Genomic DNA, 19,182 nt, shown 5'->3' with positions numbered 1-19,182 from the left:
TCTAAATGGTCCAGGCTGGCTTACGTAACACCATTCACGGCCTGCTATTGGACAGTTCTGCTGTCGTTGACGAGTGGGTGAAACTAGTGGGGATGAACACTGAGACACTCAGCATCTGCAGCAAACGATGAAGGTTTCGCGTTATTAAACGATTTTTCATTAAAAAGTAAAGAGGAAGAAACGCTGTGGTCATCATGGTACGTATATTTATCAAGCGTTAATGGTTTTTATTGACTTTGCATGTTGAACAAATACAGTTTCGTGTGCGCCGTGGAATATTTGCGTTTGACATTTCCTGTTGGAAGAGCACTATTTAGAGATAGTACTGTAATTTCTCGAATAATCATAATGTTAGTTTAACGGGTGCACACAATATGCATGCAATATGTGCGAATTTTAACGGAAGGAAATAAGATATAGAGACGCACGGGCCTGTATGTTTGTGGAAAAACTGATTGCATAAAGCAATATTGGTGTTAATCATGTGTCCCGAACATTTACAGTATGGTTTTGTGAATCACGCCCTGGAGCTCCTTGTTTTAAGGAACTACGGCCCAGAAGTGTGGGAAGACATCAAGTGAGTTTCTGGATGTGTTAACTGTTCAGCCGTGTTGCTTTCACGGGTTACAGTGTTGCCACTTTAATATCAAGTGGAACACAGGCCTACTGTACAGTGTGGCCAGCAGCAGGAATGTATCTGTAATAATTAACCTTAATTCTGTTCTCACTGCAACTTTTCATTCTCTTGTTAAAATGAGCAGCAGTTTTACATGTATAACCGCTTATTTTAAGAATATAAGTCAGCATAGATACAATAATAACTTGTCAAATAAACTAATTAAATAGAAAGGTAAATGAAAAGTACTATATGTTTAAAGACCAACCAAATGTGCAAAAGTTCACAAATGGACCTACTAATTTTATATTAGACTTTCAAGTCCTTATATCTACATATTTTACTATTTGCCTTTGAACTTCTGGATTGCCTTTATCTGATACTGGTGGATTGAAAGGCCATTTGATCAGCAATTGAGGATGCATAACTATTACTGGTCTTGTTGCAAGCTTGCAAAATACATAATATGAATAATTTGGCATAATATTTTTGGCATAATATGAAAAAAAACAATGAATCCTTTCTTTATTTTGATTTGTTGAACTAAATTTAGCAGAACAATTGAAATGATGTAGCACTGTGAACACACACAGACAGAAAACACATATATGAAGTGACTTCAGAGTCTTAAATGGTAGTTACATTCTCACAAACCAAATAGGGTGTATCTACTGAGTGGATTTTCAAATGTATTAAAGTCAGCAAAGTCTGGCATTTTGGAAACCAGCTGAGGTTCAGCATGCAGAGAGAGTGGTATTTTATCAAATAGTCTACATGTTTACTCTTAAGGATTCCACTCTTAGTGATAATGTTAATGTTTTTCAACATCTTGAAATTTTTGGCTTAAACAAGGTTTATTTTTCATCTATAGTGCTAACTGCCCTAGACTTGACCCAACATGAAAAAAGGAAAGGAAATTACAGCACAGCAGCAGCTGTCTTGTGTAAATGTTTTCAAAGTGGTCATTCTCCAGCCACCAAAAACAAACAAAAAAGGAAAAAAGGAAAAAAAAGAAGAAGAAGAAAAAAAAAGAAAAACAAACTAACTAGCTGTTATTTAATGATCAGTTTATTTGGTCTGGTCTTTTTCTAAACCAAGTAACGCAAGACAGAATTCCTATTTTCTTTGTAAAACATTTCAAGGGTTGGTATGTTTTTGCAGCTGCGGAACATTGTGAGAAAAACTTTAGATGCTTGTCAGACCTGTAAATCATTTAAACATCAATAATTTTACCTTTTTTTTTTAAACTAGAGAAGGTGCCTAGAGTGACTGTTTACTGCTGCTGTAACATATGCTGTTATGCATAACCTTTGTTTTCAGGAGGGAGGCTCAGCTTGATATTGAGGGTCAGTTCCTTGTTAGAATCATATATGAAGATGCCAAAACATATGATCTTGTCGCAGCTGCAAGTAAAGTTCTCAGTAAGTGACACTTGCTTTTTTGAATCACTGCCAATACTCACTGGTTAATTGCTGTTTGCATCATATTTGTCTTTATAGATAAGGTTTTTTATTCTGTATTTCAGAGATTGATGCAGGAGACATCCTACAGATGTTTGGGAAGATGTTTTTTGAATTTTGCCAGGAGTCAGGATATGACACCATATTGCGTGTCCTGGGCTCAAATGTTCGTGAATTTTTGCAGGTAGGCCCCCCGTTATTTTTTTTTTTTTTTGGTTTTTTTTGGTTTTAGTTTAGGTTTTATTTGCATGTTGTTAGATAAATGCATAGACTGAGTTAGAATAGCCTACTACTTTTTGTCTTTCATATACAACACAGCCTCTGTCTAAGTTACTGCACGAACAATGCTGCACAAGAACAAACAGCTCACTCACAGATGTGCTGCTCACTGCTGTCTGCCACGGGTTGCACATGGGCTCATAGATATATGCCTGCTGTAGGGCTAAAATATCCTTTTTTTCACAGTGCAGTTATGTCAAATATTTGTTTAAAAGAAGTTAAATTTAAAAGTGGGTTGTTTATTACAAAAACAGCTAGTTAAGAGAAAACACCCTTGAATCTATCAACAAAGTTGATACTGTGTGGCAGAAATGTCATGCACACGAGATCCTACGTATTTAAACATTAAAAAAAGAGAAGAAAAACAAACAAAAAGAACATTGAAAAAAAAAAAAACAAGACACAAAATCTGAATCCAACAGTTGAGAGCTGATTATTAAGGGTACACAATATATAAAAATGTAATTTTATTGGAATATCAACATGTGCATTGTTAGTGTTTTGACATTTTGACCTGAAATGGGACGAATTTGGGTTTTTAAAGAAGGCTGTGTCCTTCTTTGATTAAGTTAGGATACCAATGGTGAGAACCACCAGGAAAAGTTTTTGTGTGTCTGTCTGTGGAATTAAACTGTGGAACGCACTGGGGATTGAACAAAAGCAGAGTCCAAACATCCAGCGGTTTAAAGCACTTTATAAACACAGGGTGTGGTCAAAGTACAGAGAGGGTGAGGTTTAAAGGGGAATGTCTTTTTTTTTTTATTATTATTATTTATTTATTTATTTATTTTTTGTCTTGTCTTTTCTTTTAGTATTAATAAATTATATTGAATTACATCTACTAGTAATTAATTCTATACTAACAATAAACATATTATATTATATATCATTATGCTTCTAAATCAATATTGTGGGCTGTTTCTATAAATGATGGAGATGGGGTGGAATTAAATAAGTTTATCTTCCTTCCACTCCTTTTCGAGCTTATTGCATTGATTTGGTTTATGATTTACAAATATTCAAGTACGCGAATTTATGGATTGTATTACATTATTATTTTATTTTGTATTATTATTTTGTTTCCTTTCTTTCTGATTATATACATATATATATATATATATATATATATATATATATATATATATATATTGTTTTTATTTGTCTTGTTATGTTTCACACTATTGTACACTATGTATTGTCACACGCTCAAAATAAATAAGAAAAAAAAAAAAAAAAAAAGGTTCTGTTTTTTTATATGTTCTACAATAAATTAATTAAATTATTAAAATAATTAACAAATGCTAAAAGTACATCTTTCAGTGTATTGTAAAGAAGTGTTATGACTGAATACTGATGATAGAGATCTCAAGAATTTTCACTGTCATTTGTTCTTAACTTCTGAAATTATTCTTATCGAGAAAAAAATGCCAGACAAAGTCCCCAATATCTAAGGAAACATGATGTCAGTAACATAGTAAATATTAGAGTACATGATACAGCAGATGTAAAAAAAATAATTTGAGTTTTCTTAATTTAATTTAAATGATCTCATTCAGTAAGATCATTTATTTAGATTTTGTAATTTAGATCATTTTCTAGTTTCTATTTATTACCTAAAATTGCAGCCATAATAATACTTAGAGTAAAAAAATCATAAATTTTTCCTTAGTGAATAGAGATGTTCTTCATCAGTCCGTAACTATAAGGACCTGCCTGGACTTTATGAGGATGCCATTAAATTGTCCTAAATTGCCTGCATGTGGCAGCTGTGTCAAATCTCTTTGTAAACTTCATAAAATTGAGTCACGACTTAAATTGTAAAGATATCCAACCTTAGTTGTGCTTTTAAGAACCTCATTTTGACATGTAAATGATTTTATCTTCAAGCAAAGCCAAGATTTAAGTGACTTTTCTCCAGATTATTTAGGGGTATTTAGCTTTATGATCTATGTGACTGGACAAACAGCTTCACTGTGTAAGGAATATGGCTTTTCATTTTTTTTCCTTATAACTTCTTTTTTTTTTATGTCAGCCACAGCTCTGTGCGTCTGCCCCACCTTGTTCACTGCAGTAGCAACACACTCCTTCGCTGCCTGTTTGTTTCTCATTTCATCAACAGGATAATATCTGTCTGGCTTTTTCTTCCTTGCAATTAGAGGGATCTCATACTCGAAAAAGAGTTTTAATTTTTTCTTTTCTTTTTGTCCTTGGCTATATCTGACTTTACTTCTATTTGTGCTCTCTTTTATGAGGGAAAATGCAAAGTAGGAGCTGTTAGTTAAAGCTGCTGTAAGATGTTTAAAGTATCTGCATTTTTTCATAGTTTCTTTTTTTATTAACTTGTAATTACAACATGAATCCTTTAATGACAGATTTACCTCTGTCACACATGTTACACTTAACCCTTGGGGCACCTTTGGGGATCAAACATGTACTTTCTGTTTATTGAGTTCAATATCTTGTTCAGTTTAAAGGCTAATTGTATGAAATTTGGCAAAGTTTTTTTTCTTTTATTATTATGTTTATAATTCCATGTTCACTACTACTAGACAGACGTTCTTCGCGTTCAGGACCAATTTGGTCCTATTGACTCTCATTATAACCACATATTTTGGATTGTTTTCCTGACATATGATAATGTTTTCTCTTACATACCAAATAAATCCAAACCTGCAAAATACAGGTAAAAACGGATTTAAGTGGGTTGCATTCATGTAAGTTTTTTTTCTGGAGAGAGAGAAAAAAAAACTAAATCAAAGGTCATCTCAGCCTCATCTGCTTTAACTATTTACATTTTTCAATCCACCTTTTGTATACCTTCCGTGTATGTTGTTTGGTATCAAATAAACTGTGATGCTTCAGCCAGACTTTAGGTCTGTGCTGTGGATCGTTGCTACATATTTCATCTTTAATTCAAATTTTCAGAACCTGGATGCTCTACACGATCATCTGGGTACCATTTATCCCGGGATGAGGGCTCCTTCGTTTCGTTGTACTGATGCGGAGAAAGGAAGCAATCTGATTCTTCACTACTACTCAGAGAGAGAAGGCTTGCAAGATATTGTGATTGGCATCATTAAAACTGTCGCTCAGCAAATCCATGGAACAGAGATAGAGATGAAGGTCAGCCTTGTTTTTGTTGGCTATTTTATGCACAGTGAAACTCACAGTGCTAATGGTTCACTCTGCTGCTGCTGATGATGAATGAAGACATCCTGAAGTTTTCTTGGCACCTCTTTTAATTTATGGTACAACCTTCAATGACTTCTTTAAGTGTCTGTAATACTTTGGATCACAATGTAATAGTTAATGTCTGAGAATATAATGGAAGAGGTTATAATGTGAAGATTAAACAACAAAAAAACGCCCAACAGGAAGGGCTGCGATAACTGCTGCTCGCTTTTTGGTTAATCACTGTGAGTCAGAGGATATTTTTAGATCCAAGTTATAGAGTTTCTAGCTACAAGCTGACAGACAGTTCAGAGGGTTTTATTCTTGCTTCTTGGTTTTACTTAAACTTTGTCTAATGATGGGTGAATGCGAAATAGTTATCCACTGCTTGTTTACTGTAGAATTAACCCAAACAAGCTAATTAGATTTTGACAAACAGAACAAGGTATTGTCACATCTTATGTCATTAAAGTTAGTCTAATTTTAATTTTTCAGGCTACAAATCTCACCCTTTAATCCACATAAATAACTACGGCATGTTATTCTTCTCAGGTATATTCTGTATGATGGACTTCTCTATATTTCATCTGTGACATTTTCTTCCAAACCTAATCATGTTGCACAGACAGGATAATATTTTTGAACAGTGTGTGGAGTGAAAGAACAGAAAATGGCAGATGCTCCAAATGTGACGCCCAATTTTCTGAAAATATTAGCCACTGTTGCTGTGGCAACAGGGTGCAGAGACAGTAGCTTGACGTCAGAATGCCTTATGCCCATAAACCCACTGAATGTCATTTATTATCCTCCTAATTCTATATCTAGGACAGGAGAGTATAATTATATTATCATCAAGATATTAATGGCATTAATGTTGGAAGGTTAAGATACTTCATTAAGGTTGTCCCATAGCTGCAATTATGTGCTTCAGTGCAATACATTTCACTTCATATTAGGTGATTTAAATGTAGATTAATGATTATTCTATTGATAATTTAACTTGGTGCAGGTGATCCAACCAAAAAGTGAGGAGTGTGACCACATCAAGTTCCTGATTGAGGAGAAGGACTCAGAGGAGGAGGCATTCTACGAAGACCTCGATGGCTTTGAGGAGAATGGCACTCAGGAGACTCGGATCAGCCCCTACACATTCTGCAAGGCCTTTCCGTTTCACCTCATGTTTGACAAGGACCTAATGCTCACACAGTGTGGGAATGCTATTTACAGAGTCCTGCCGCAGGTGTGTATTTGCATTTAATAATTCCAAAGTGTTTTTTACAATACGAAACACAAGTTTATAGTACAATGGCATTTGTTTAGCCTTTATGTTAATGTGAATTCTGCTGTAAGTAACAAGGTAACAATTCCTGTATGAATGAAAATTGCATGATTTTGTTGTGTTTCACAGCTCCAGCCTGGTACCTGTATCCTCCCTTCAGTTTTTTCTTTGGTCCGCCCTCACATTGACTTCAGCTTTCATGGCATCCTTTCCCACATCAACACCGTCTTTGTTCTACGGAGCAAGGTAGATACGACATATGTTTTTGTTGTTGTCTCAGTGTTGTTATGGAAACACATCAATACGTTTTTTTTTTTTTAGCATAATCAGTTTGTTAAAATAGAAACCAAAAAAATACACCAATCTAAAATAATCAAAGTTTATTGGAATATTTCCGATAGGGTTTGTGTTTACTGTACTACGTATAAAAGGAGAACTATTGTGTTCTATGATGTTCTGACATCTAAATTGTTTGCCATCCAGGTCTATGCAATTTTAAGAGCTTAAACAGCAGTGGCAGTTGAATTAAAGGAGCATCTTAGATTAGAGGTTAAATGTTTTCAAGAGCCAAAAGGAGTCAAGGTACCTTCTTTTTAAAGCTCCAATGTGTGCTATGTCAAACGTCAATAATAAAAGTAGATGAAGTTGTTTGATGTGTCTCCATGTAATCCCTTTGAGAAGCTTTGGCTTCCTTTTAACAGGCTGTTTTGGATACAATTATTTGAATTAAGAGCTAATGTTAAAGTTTGTCATACGTCATTCTTCATGCAGTCTGTTCCAGCTAACAGTCAAACTAAGGTTTCCTGGACAATTTATGTTCTTGTAAAATATTGTGATATGCTTCAGTTTTATGGCCCCTTAATAAAGGGAGATAAATCCTGCTGTTGCCAAATGTTTGTACTTCTTAAAAGCAGACTTTAGACAAGATTCAGGTTCAGGCATGTATAAGATGTTGCCATTTCCAACCAAGATATAAAAATTCTTACAGCAGATTTACAGTTTGCTTTTATAACTTCCACTTGAGCAACATCCCCAGCCAGCATGTCCGTATGTGGCCCACAGGGGTTAAATATGGTCTATGTGGGTACTGAGTGGGCATGGGCTTGAACTAGGCAATTGTTGTAGGTCCTATGTGGTTTTAGTAACGTGGGTCCCATATGCAAAACCCATGTCGGCCTGCTGTATGAGCCTCATAAGGGACCTAGACAGGTTAATTGGGCCTGGGCATAAACAGAGCAAAGTTAAATAGGGCCCAACTTTTTTTTATAAAATGGGCCCCACATTGGGGAGCCGGTGGATATGGGCCCTATTTGGAACCCAGTCAGAACCCATTTGAGGCCCAAATGGGCAAACACTGGTGAGGCCACCGTGGAAACTGCCGACAAACCCACCTAGGACCCTTGTCTGCAGCCCAAATTTAACCCTTATGGGCCCCATATAGACATGCTGGGTGGGATTAGCAGAGGCTGCTGCAAAACCTTCTAATTGGAAGGAAGAAGTCTTTAAAGGGACAGGAGCTAAAACAGATAATTTCTGATACTGTGTCAACTAAGGAGCTAGATAAACAGCCAGTATAAGACAGAAAAGACTTTTTGAACTCTAAATTATTTAAAGCTAGTCCAGCAGAGTCCCAGATTAAAATTATAGATGAGTATAACAGATCCCCTTAAATATTGATGAGCTCAAAGATATTTTTAGAAGCAGCATGGAAATTGACTGTGGGATTCATTGACACTGCTAATACTCATGGAATTGTTGACATTTACAGAACAGTATGCACCAGAGAAAAGAAATTAAAATATAAATGTTTTATGAAGAAGCTCATGCATGAAGCAGAGTGCAATTCTGTGAATGTCCAGCAGAAAAAAGGACATGTAGTTGATTCGAAAAATGAAAATAGATTTTAGATGATAAAACAAAAATGGAAGAGAAGCGATTTTTTTCATTGAGTCGGGCTTTAAATGAAAACTTACAAAGGAAAGGTAGAACAAAAATACAAATTTTATTAAATTTCTATCTCAAGGGACAGTAAATGAATTTATAGTGTATTTATTGTTAGAATACTTGCACATACCTGTATATCTGTATTTTTATGTGTTGCTTTGTCCATTTATGTACAGCAGTTTGTTTTAACTGTGGTTGTTTTAAAGGGCCTTATAAATAAAGTTGAGGTGAGTTGAGTTGCGCAGCCAGATTATATTTATAGCAAAGACGTTGATCCTCAAAAGCATTACCACTGTGTCAGTTGTGACATAGAAAAGAGCTGATCTTTTTTTTCCCTATGAAAAGTAGCATTTGCCAAAGGTGAGGTGGTAATTTAACATTTAAATCAATATTAATAACTAAATAAATAAAAATAGCACATTTAAAAATCCAGAATGAAGCAAATTGGTTGCCAGTTTTGAAGCAGATTTAGAAAAGAACACACAGCACAATGAAATATTCATAACTGTGATGTAATCCTGACAGGAGGGACTGCTTAATGTGGAGACTGTAGAGAATGAGGATGAGCTGACGGGGGTGGAGATCAGCTGTCTGAGATTGAAAGGGCAGATGATTTATTTGCCAGAGGCAGAGAACATCCTTTTTCTTTGCTCACCCAGGTAAGCCCACCGTGCATGTGTTTTGGTTTTCCTTTACACGTGGCACAAGAATAATAACATTTTTAGCAAAGAAGATGCAATGGAATATAAAATTCGGTTTGCTTTGATGATTGTCATCGCGCTTTCATGAATATAGAAATGTCAGACATTAACATTCTGCGTATATATATATATATATATATATATATATATATATATATATATACACGGCTTGTTATGCAAAGTCCAAAATGTCCTTTACCTTTAAAAGAAGGCTTACTGCATATGAAGAGAATGCAGTAAATTTTGGTTTACAAACACTGAATCAGGGGTCGTCAACCTGCGGCTCCAGAGCCGCACGTGGCTCTCAGGACCTTCCACAATGGCTCTTCATAAAAATGCTAAAGAACTAACTAATGTTTTTACTTATAGATATGATAACGAATGCAGGTTTTTAGCAATTTTTCAGTTTTTTCATGGAATAATTGCTCTAAATTTCCACAACATAATGATTCTAAAAGTACCAGTAATATATTTATTATTTAATCCATTTATTCTTGTCATTAGATTGGAAACAATGGGCTTTTTTTTGTACATAATTGCCCACAAATATCTACATCTCATAGAAGAAAAGTCTGTCTGTCCTCTTTTTGCAAAAGTTTTTCTTTATTTTCAAACCTAAAAATAGAAATAAAAATGTGGTTCTTCAAAAATGACAACAAATTTCCTTTAGCAGATATTTCTCAAAAATTATAAGTTGTCTTTTTTCAAAAGGTCTCGTAACATTTGCGGCTCTAAACAAGTTTTATTTAGCTGGCTGAGGGAAAAATGGCTCTTTGGATTGGAAAGACTGCAGACCCCTGCACTAAACACATAACAGATTTAGCAGCAGTTTCTTCTTTAAACAGCAACAGTTAAATATCTCTTAATATATAAAATCAAATATTTATGACAAAGAAAGCTGAAATTTTCAGTATTTACTAACTAAAAGGTAAAAAGTCAGCAGGATGAATTTAAAACCGTGAAGCTGCTTCCTTCTGAACACAAAAGGAACAATATTTGATGAATATCAGCATCAGGTGAACAGACAGAAAGCAGGATTTGAATCTCACAGCTTCTAGATGGTGAGGAGAGAGAAATATTCACAATATGCACAATAACTTCCATCCATGCACCTTTAGTGCTTCATTATCCAGATTTCTTGACCTATAAATTCTCTAAATTTGCAATCTTAGCTTGACTGTTACGCATCCTCCGCTACTGTGAGTTCAGGGGTTAACATCTGGTTTTAGGAGTGTAAAATCAGGTCTGTAAATGTAACTACAGACATGTTATATCCACAGAAAGTCCAGAATCTCAGCTAACAGCTCAGTTAAACCTTTTCTATGACCACTGAACACAGTTAAGACAACAAACAATTAAAAGACCAGGTACAAAGTCCAAAAACATATTTAAACACAAATGGTGTCTCCCCGTGTCAACCCGACAAAACATTTAGTAAAAAATAAAAAAAAAAAACTAACAAACTATGTTTCTCTTTGTCTTTTGGGAGCAGTTTCCCATTCAAAAATCACAATTTTCTGCTCATTTGCATGGGTTTTGAAATGCAGATTCTTTTTCTTCTTTCTTAAATACCAGACAGAAAACGTCTCATTTTAATAAATCCACTCTTTCCCGATTACATCACACGTACCGCTGCAGCAGGACCAGACATGGAGGAAGAGATTTTGGATTGCAAGCCTCTGCATGTGGTTTCAAAATTAAAATGTAAGAACAACATTTAAAAAGGAAAATAGTGACAGGTATTTTGCAATTTTGGTCAACATATGAAAAATAAATGATTGTGGTTTTTATATTTAACATGGAAAATGAACCAACAACATAGCCACTTTTTGAAAGCTAAGACTAAATCTAAATTGTAAAATTTTCTTCGCTGATCTGAATATTTTACAGAAGCCACAAATTTGCTTTGGTAAAATGTTACTGTGTTTCTGTTAATAAAGTTATCTCACAATGCTGGCTCTTATACTACACAGATTAACGAGAAACATCTCCAAATCTTAATGAGACACAGCAATGAAACAGCTGAGACATTTAAAAAGAAAAAAAGGTGTGTTCATTCAGAGGCACCGTGATGTGGTTTAACATTCAATAACAGCAACAACAAATCTACGATTAATGATGAGAAGACGTGCTCCAGACAAACGGATGGTTGTCTTTACAGTTTATTTTGTAGTGTAACCAGACACACCCCAGGGGACCTGAGACATAAAAATTCATGGTCCATACATGATGACCCTGTGTGTGCAAGCATCATGAAAGTATTTTTACTAGAGTACCTATAAACTACTGAACATAAACCCTCACCCAAAATCAATGGCCCATGTTCTGCTTGATTACATTACTGTGACATGTTGACACAATGTCCAGTAATACTGAACAAGGACAGTTCCTGACATCATAATTCAGACAGCCCACCTGCAACTATTCTATCAAGTACAAGACTGACTACCATCTTACTGCCTGGTGCATTTTATTATCTTAGTTTCCGAAATTCTTTTTGTCATTTTCATGCCTAAATGCAGTCATTTAAAAGGAGTCTGATGAATATCCCTGCTTGCCTGTTCTGCTGACATGCATTAGTGAGGTGAGATCCACATATTTACAAACTGCAACAATTTTAAGTGTTAACTCAAGTGGAAAACCTGCGTTTCAAAAGTACAAATTTCTGTTCACCTCATTTTTGTCAATTTCCTAGGACTGCAGTTATCTTTTATGTTTAGTAAAAGCCTTAACACCTTCATGATTTGACTCGACTTGAACCAGTTTGGTTTCACAAATTGTCAAATTGTTGGCTTGAAATAAAAGACAACATTGTCACTGTAATAACAGAGTAATTGTATAAGTAAGGGCCTTCTTTTATGTAATTCTCCCTGAATATTATCCAACATAAGTCTAAGCCAGTCCCGATGAAGTTTTAAAAAACTATGATTATCTAAATATATCTGCATCATTTTCTGTTCTCATATCTCTGTTATTATAAGTAAGGCCCAAACTTGGGGGTTCATAAGCATAATGCACATATTTTAAATTGTAACTTACACCATGCCTTACATATAGTCTTCACCATTGTACAATACTTTCAGATCAATATTTTAAAGCGTTTTTCTGATGATATTGAACCCTTGTTTATACTACCTAATGAAACTAACTGAATGATATAATCTGCAGAACAATGTGAACAAAGATCACCAGACAACATTAGAACAATGACACCCCATCTACAACCTCCAACCAATGTTCTTCTCACATACAGGAGGACATTTCAGACTCTTATTATTGCCAAACCCAAACAGGAAACAGGACTGTAGTAAATAAGTGGGTGAACAACATACTCTGTAAATGGAGTGAAGACAACAGGTAGCTGCTAATGCAAATGCTTTGAAAAGAATGAGGAGAGAAAGGCTGTTTTAATAAAACCTGCTTTTACTGAAGGGAACCTATTTAGTGCAACACTAAACAGCACAGGGACACAAGCCCCAGATGAAAAGCTAGACTAAAATGTTTGGGGTTTTTTTTTCTTGACATTAATAGTAAAAATATTTTAAATGACCAAAATCAACTAAAAACTAATATTCATTATGCTAAAAGGTTAACAATGTCACCCTAGAATCAACTTCTGCTGAAAACATAATGTGGTTTTATGGCTTGTTTGTCTCTTTGTTAGCAGAATTACTCAGAAAGTTACACTGAAATTGGGAAAAACTTGCAACAATTTTGTTGTGTGTCAAAAGTTTTAATCCAAGTTTGGAGTTTTGGAGAACAACTATTAATCAGACAGCAAATTCACTGAAAGCAACAACATCACTAATGTGATGAGTTAATAGTTCCTGTAAGACTGGACCCGAATGTTTAATTATTTGCATATTCATCTTCAGTTTGGGATCCAGATGTCTAACATTGGAGTTGTAATTAAGTGATTAACCAAAAAAGCTTAAACATGTTTTTTTTCTGTAGCTTTCATGAACAAATAAACAAACAAATAAAGAGCACTGTTAATACATGGCAAGAGAGGAAAATAGCACACAGGAACTGATGAGGTAATGACACTGAAGGTTTAGTTGCAATCTCCACAAGCCTCTGCAGCTCTTATACAGTATGAACAAAAGCCATTTCTACTGAAGTATTGGATACAGGAGAGCAAAGTTCAAGAGATCCTGTCCTCTCAGATCAAACCTGTTTGAAGTAGTTTTGCAAAAGGTTGCTGCCCAGCAAGCATGAACAGTGAAGCACGCTCATTCACCATAACACAGAAGAGCCATACAGAGCAATATCTAACCTCATCCTGTAAAATTATCATTTATTTGGAGACATGAGGCTCAGCTAGGATTATGATCTCACTGCTAATGCTTCATCCTTTTTGCTCTTTTTAATTTATACCTCTCCTAATAAATGCAAGTACAACAAGCCAGTTCACAGTGTTTCATGTTTTAAGCAACTTCTGTCAAAAAGATTTTTAAAATTGAAGAAATAGTTCACCACTTTCTCTTATTCTGCTTTGGGTTTTTGTGGTTAGTGTCATGAACCTGGATGATCTAACTCGGAGGGGGCTATACCTAAGTGACATTCCACTACATGATGCCACGCGGGACTTGGTGCTGCTGGGTGAGCAGTTTCGTGAGGAGTACAAGCTGACCCAAGAGCTGGAAATCTTAACGGATCGTCTCCAGCACACACTCCGAGCCTTGGAGGATGAGAAGAAGAAGACAGATAGGTTTGACTGTTTTTATCCAAAAATAGGTTGTTAATGTGGCTTTAACTTCTCAAGAGCTAAAGTAACTCAAACTCTGTTGTATATTATCAAGAAAAACTGTGTATAAAATTATGCATAATTACATACAGCAGCCCGTTCATTATCTCTGTGTTGTGAGTCAAACTGAAAGTCATTATCCTCCATCACTGCTGTAAAAACAAAATGGCAAAGATTGTTCATTAGTCTATCCTTCAGGAAGGTAAAAGAGAAGACTGGTGAAGCATTTCCTTTTAAGGTTGAACTCAACATGAGAAACACTCAAGAAACAGCAAGATGCAGGTCTCAGTCCAATACAGTTATAATAACATTACATGACAAGAGGATCACTTGTGGTTGGACTGTATTGATATTTATCTAAGCTAGAATTTAGTCCCTGTTTTAATAAAGAGTTTTGGCTTCTATCTGTCATAGTAACGTGCCATAGCAGACGATCACAGAGGTGGAGCGTGGTCTTTATTAAATTGCTGTTGCATACCAGTCTTCACAGTGGAAAAGACTATTACTTTCCTATTGGATCTATATAGAGTTCTCCATGTCTCAGGTTTCTATGTACACAGCTGCAGTACTTAGAGATACCACTGAGGATAGAAATGATTAACGAATTGGAAAGTATTGTAGTTAAGTAGCAAAACTCAGCTGCAAAGCAGCTGATTGGAAAATGAAGACCACAGACCTGTAACCCCTCTGGTAATTTCATGGAATGCTAAGAAGCCTCCAAATAAACTAAATCCAGTCTTTGGAAAAAACATGAAGATTAACAAATTATATTTTGTGCCCTTGAAGCTCGAAACGGAACATACTATTTGCCATCTTTACAATAAGTGCAAATCAACTGAGTCATTTCTGCTCATTAATTATTTTCTCTACCTAACATTTGCTCATTTCTCCTTGTAGCCTCCAACAGCTTCTTCGTTAGTCAGATTTTCACAGTGTATGCAAATTAACTGTAAAGCCCGACCCAGCAAGCATTCAGGATTGGCTTTTTCAGTGTTCTTCGCAGGATGTGCACAATCTTTGACATTACCAAGCTGAAAATATCAATGCATAACAGAAATTCCCAACCATAACATTGATGACTGATTTTACTCATAAAGTATGCTCATAAAACATTTAAAATAAACAACAACAACAATAGAACATCTTATGGGCATTTTAATAAAATTAAAAACTATTTTCCTTTTTTATAATATTTTATTATATATTTTAAGGGTGTTCTTCATCTGTATTTATTATGTGTCCTGGTTTTATGATGGAGTGAGGAAGATTTTTTGCTGTTAACAAGGCAGACACGAACTGACTGTTACCATAGAAACACCACCCTCCTATTTGAGAGCAGCTTGCATAGCAAAGTGACCAAAAGGTGGTGGGAGAACAAATAAAATGCTGATCCAAATGACGGACTTCAGTCTGGCAGCCCAGCCCATTACGCCACTGCTCTATTGCAATGTCCCTCTTCTAAATCCTTGTTTCTCTTCTTCCTTTCAGATTGCTCTATTCTGTTCTGCCACCATCTGTTGCCAATGAGCTTAGACACAAACGACCAGTCCCAGCAAAACGCTACGACAATGTTACCATCCTGTTTAGTGGCATTGTAGGATTCAATGCTTTCTGCAGCAAGCACGCCTCAGCGGAGGGAGCCATCAAGATAGTCAACCTGCTCAATGATGTTTACACTCGTTTTGACATCTTGACAGACTCTCGGAAGAACCCTTATGTATACAAGGTTGGGAGCAAGAACTTTACCACCACAGTTTATCATGCATTTGTGTAATCTCCTTTCAGTAAAGGGAAAGGAAGGAGGGATTTCTGATGCAAACTCATGATGATTAAATTGTTAAAAAAAGAGACCACAAAGGACAAGATTGCTTTTAAATACCTTCCTCTCTATTGTTTCTCCAGCTTAAATGCACCAGTATGGGAAATAATGTCATGCAATTAGGCGCATACAATTCAGTAGGAGAATATTTATATCAGTTGACTTGAGTTTTTCATGAGAGCGGCACTAACTTGTAAACACAGTGTAGTTTTACAGAGGGACCGTAGCATTTTATAGGCCTCACACGGCAGATTTATTGTCCAGGCTTTCAGACAAGAATGCACTTTGAGAAGTCAAACAGGCCTCGGCACTCTCAGGGAATCGGCCTCAGGCACTGGGTCACCAAAAGAAGTAATATTTACTCAACAGGCTGAATGGCTTGGTGGTCCTGAGGTTTGAGCAGGACTCAGAGAGGCCCTGAATATCTTAAAGCTGATGTAAAGTGTTTAACTGTTGATCGCAGGGTCTTTTAGTTTATTTCTGGCTTCATGACACTTTGTAGTATTGTGGGAACAGATTATCCTAAAGGAAAAATGGGCAAAGCAAAGCAGTTCAGATCATGAAATCACTTACATTAAACATGGCAAAATGTTTGTTGGTATACAGGTGGAAACAGTCGGTGATAAGTACATGACAGTGAGTGGCCTGCCGGAGCCGTGCACGCATCACGCCAAGTCGATCTGCCACCTTGCTCTTGATATGATGGAAATCGCTGGGCAGGTTAAAGTGGATGATGAACCAGTACAGGTGTGATATGAATCTCAAGTTTCAGGAACATTTTTTTCATATGCAGAGAGTATATTGCTTTTATTTTTTTTATTTTTAAAGCAGCAATACCTGCAAAATGTATGGCTGGGTCTCCTTATGTTTCTCTCTTCTGAGAATATAGAGGTAAAGAAATAAATGTGAAATTAATGAATTAAAGTATGTTTAGCTTTGCGGCAGTAGCTGAAACTTGGTCCGACTGAATGGGAGCAACAGGGCCAGTCTAAACGCAGTGTAACTGTAGACTGCAGTGCACAGGGAATCTGTTTGAAATTTAAATGACAGGAGAAAGATTTACTGTAGTAAAAGCAATTATAGGAAGATAAAATAATAAATAAATATCCTTTATTATTATTATTATTATTTAACAAATCGGGACAGCATGCCTAACCAGTTAAAGTATTTTGCCATTAATTCTTCAAATGATAAAAATGGCATTTCAGCCCCATCTACAGTGTATATCATTAATTTCTGTGTTGGATAGTTTCTGTGATGCAGTTTGTTTGTGTTTGGCAAATATAGTCGTGATTTTCACACTGTTTTTCTCCACATATTTAATTATTTTTGCAGCTTTTTAGCAATGCATCTGTTACTCTAGCATAGATAATCTGAGCTATCTGGAGCTCTGTTGGCTTATTTTTTAAAATCTTTTCTCTTTTGATGATTCTAGAAACATTAGATCTTCACATCTGAACATATTTCAGTAATGAAGTAATAAGCAGAAAAACTGGAAAAAAAAAACAGCAAAGCTTTGTTTAACTGACCTTTGTAGATTGTTATTGTATGAATGACTGTTGAGAATTAACGCTGGAAAATCACATCTGCCTAACAAAAGGTTTGTTATTTTGGGACATGACACTGGCGAAAAAGAGGTCCGGTTTTGTAGCAGAAACACACTCAAATCATCTCACGATCCTGTAGCTGAAAATAGATTCTCATATGTCCTAGACACTCACCACATATCCATGATCCAAGGACAACAAGCGCTGAATTACTCATTTGTATAAATATTAGTTTGTGGGTTGCTACTGCTACTTTTGGAAATGTTCATTACAATTTTAAAGCCTGAAAGCATTAAAAAAAGTGCATTGAGGGATCCCTGGTAAAGTTAGCCTTATATCCATACATAAATTTTGCATTAGTTATGGGAACAGACTGAAAGAAATTAAAAAGATTCTTCTTCTTAAAAAAAAAATATATATATATATATAAATATATATATATATCCTTTGTCCATATCACACAAATAATTCACAAAGTCCTTTATTTAACATTTACACCAGTTTATTTTAATTCTGCAATAGATTTTCTCTGGCATGCGGAGTGCCCTGCTCTTTATTAGTGTGGTTTTGAAATTGTTGCTTTAGGCAATAAATATTCAGCCCTCAACTAATGATCAGTGCTACAGACCTTGTGTAGGAGTAGGGATATTTCTGTCCTATTTCTTTTTGCTTTAGTGAAATGATAACCAATATAAGGTGCAATCATCTTCTTATTTTCTTTTTTTCCTTTCCTTCCCAGATCACGATTGGGATCCACACGGGGGAGGTGGTGACTGGGGTGATTGGCCAAAGGATGCCCAGATATTGCCTTTTTGGAAATACAGTCAACCTCACAAGTCGCACTGAAACGACTGGTGAAAAGGGGAAAATTAATGTCTCAGAATATACTTACAGGTGAGTACTGTTACCTCAACTCGTATGAAACATACACACATTATAATATTAGCTGTAAAAAAAAAGAGGCAGTATTAAGTAGATATGGTGGACAAGTTGAAGTACTTTTTAAACATGAATCAGTCTAGTGAGGTAAGGACATGCTAATTTGAGGTGCTAGTGAGACAAAAATTTTCCCAGGACTGAATGATGTGTCAATAGCGATGTTGTTCTCTAGGTGCTTGCAGTCATCTGAGAACGCAGACCCTCAATTTCATTTGGAGTATCGTGGCCCCGTCACCATGAAAGGAAAGAAGGAGCCAATGAAGGTGTGGTTTCTCTCAAGGAAGACCAGTGACACTGAGCCCACCACAGTCAGAGCTTAATAATTCAACACTTACATGCTTAAGAATCTTTTAATCAACGCTTCAGCCTGCTACTGTTTTGTGACATTTTGACGTGGGGGTGGAATAGATAAGTGAAATATAAGATAATCTATCCAGATCATACCGATATTTTAATAAAGAAGGTTTTTCAGTGTGTGTGTGAACCTGTACTAAAGCTTTCCTGTTTTCTGCTTATATGATCTGTCATGAGCTCACCATGTTCAAGTAATTGTTTAGTGTTTCATGAAAATTAGAGGTTAGTGCAATACAATCAGGTTTGATACTTTTTTTAAACAAAGTAGTGTATTATATACAACAGCTGTTTGAGCCTGTCATTAAAGCTTTTGGTAAGCAAAATAA

General features: G+C 35.6%; 1 protein-coding gene across 1 annotated transcript; it reads left to right on the top strand.

Moving 5' to 3' along the window:
* Positions 1-66: 66 nt before the first annotated feature.
* Positions 67-19,182, top strand: gucy1b1 (guanylate cyclase 1 soluble subunit beta 1). Its single transcript, XM_041983388.1, has 13 exons — positions 67-197; positions 504-577; positions 1,937-2,037; positions 2,142-2,260; positions 5,281-5,478; positions 6,536-6,766; positions 6,935-7,051; positions 9,275-9,408; positions 13,964-14,161; positions 15,686-15,923; positions 16,623-16,763; positions 18,303-18,457; positions 18,675-19,182. The coding sequence occupies exons 1-13, from the start codon at positions 195-197 to the stop codon at positions 18,820-18,822; spliced, it is 1,857 nt and encodes a 618-aa protein (XP_041839322.1). The 5' UTR covers positions 67-194; the 3' UTR covers positions 18,823-19,182.

Source organism: Melanotaenia boesemani, chromosome 4, assembly GCF_017639745.1.
Source record: "Melanotaenia boesemani isolate fMelBoe1 chromosome 4, fMelBoe1.pri, whole genome shotgun sequence".
Classification (NCBI taxonomy): Eukaryota; Metazoa; Chordata; class Actinopteri; order Atheriniformes; family Melanotaeniidae; genus Melanotaenia; species Melanotaenia boesemani.
The sequence above is the reverse complement of the archived record's forward strand: the minus strand, read 5'-3'. Positions and strand labels throughout refer to the sequence as shown.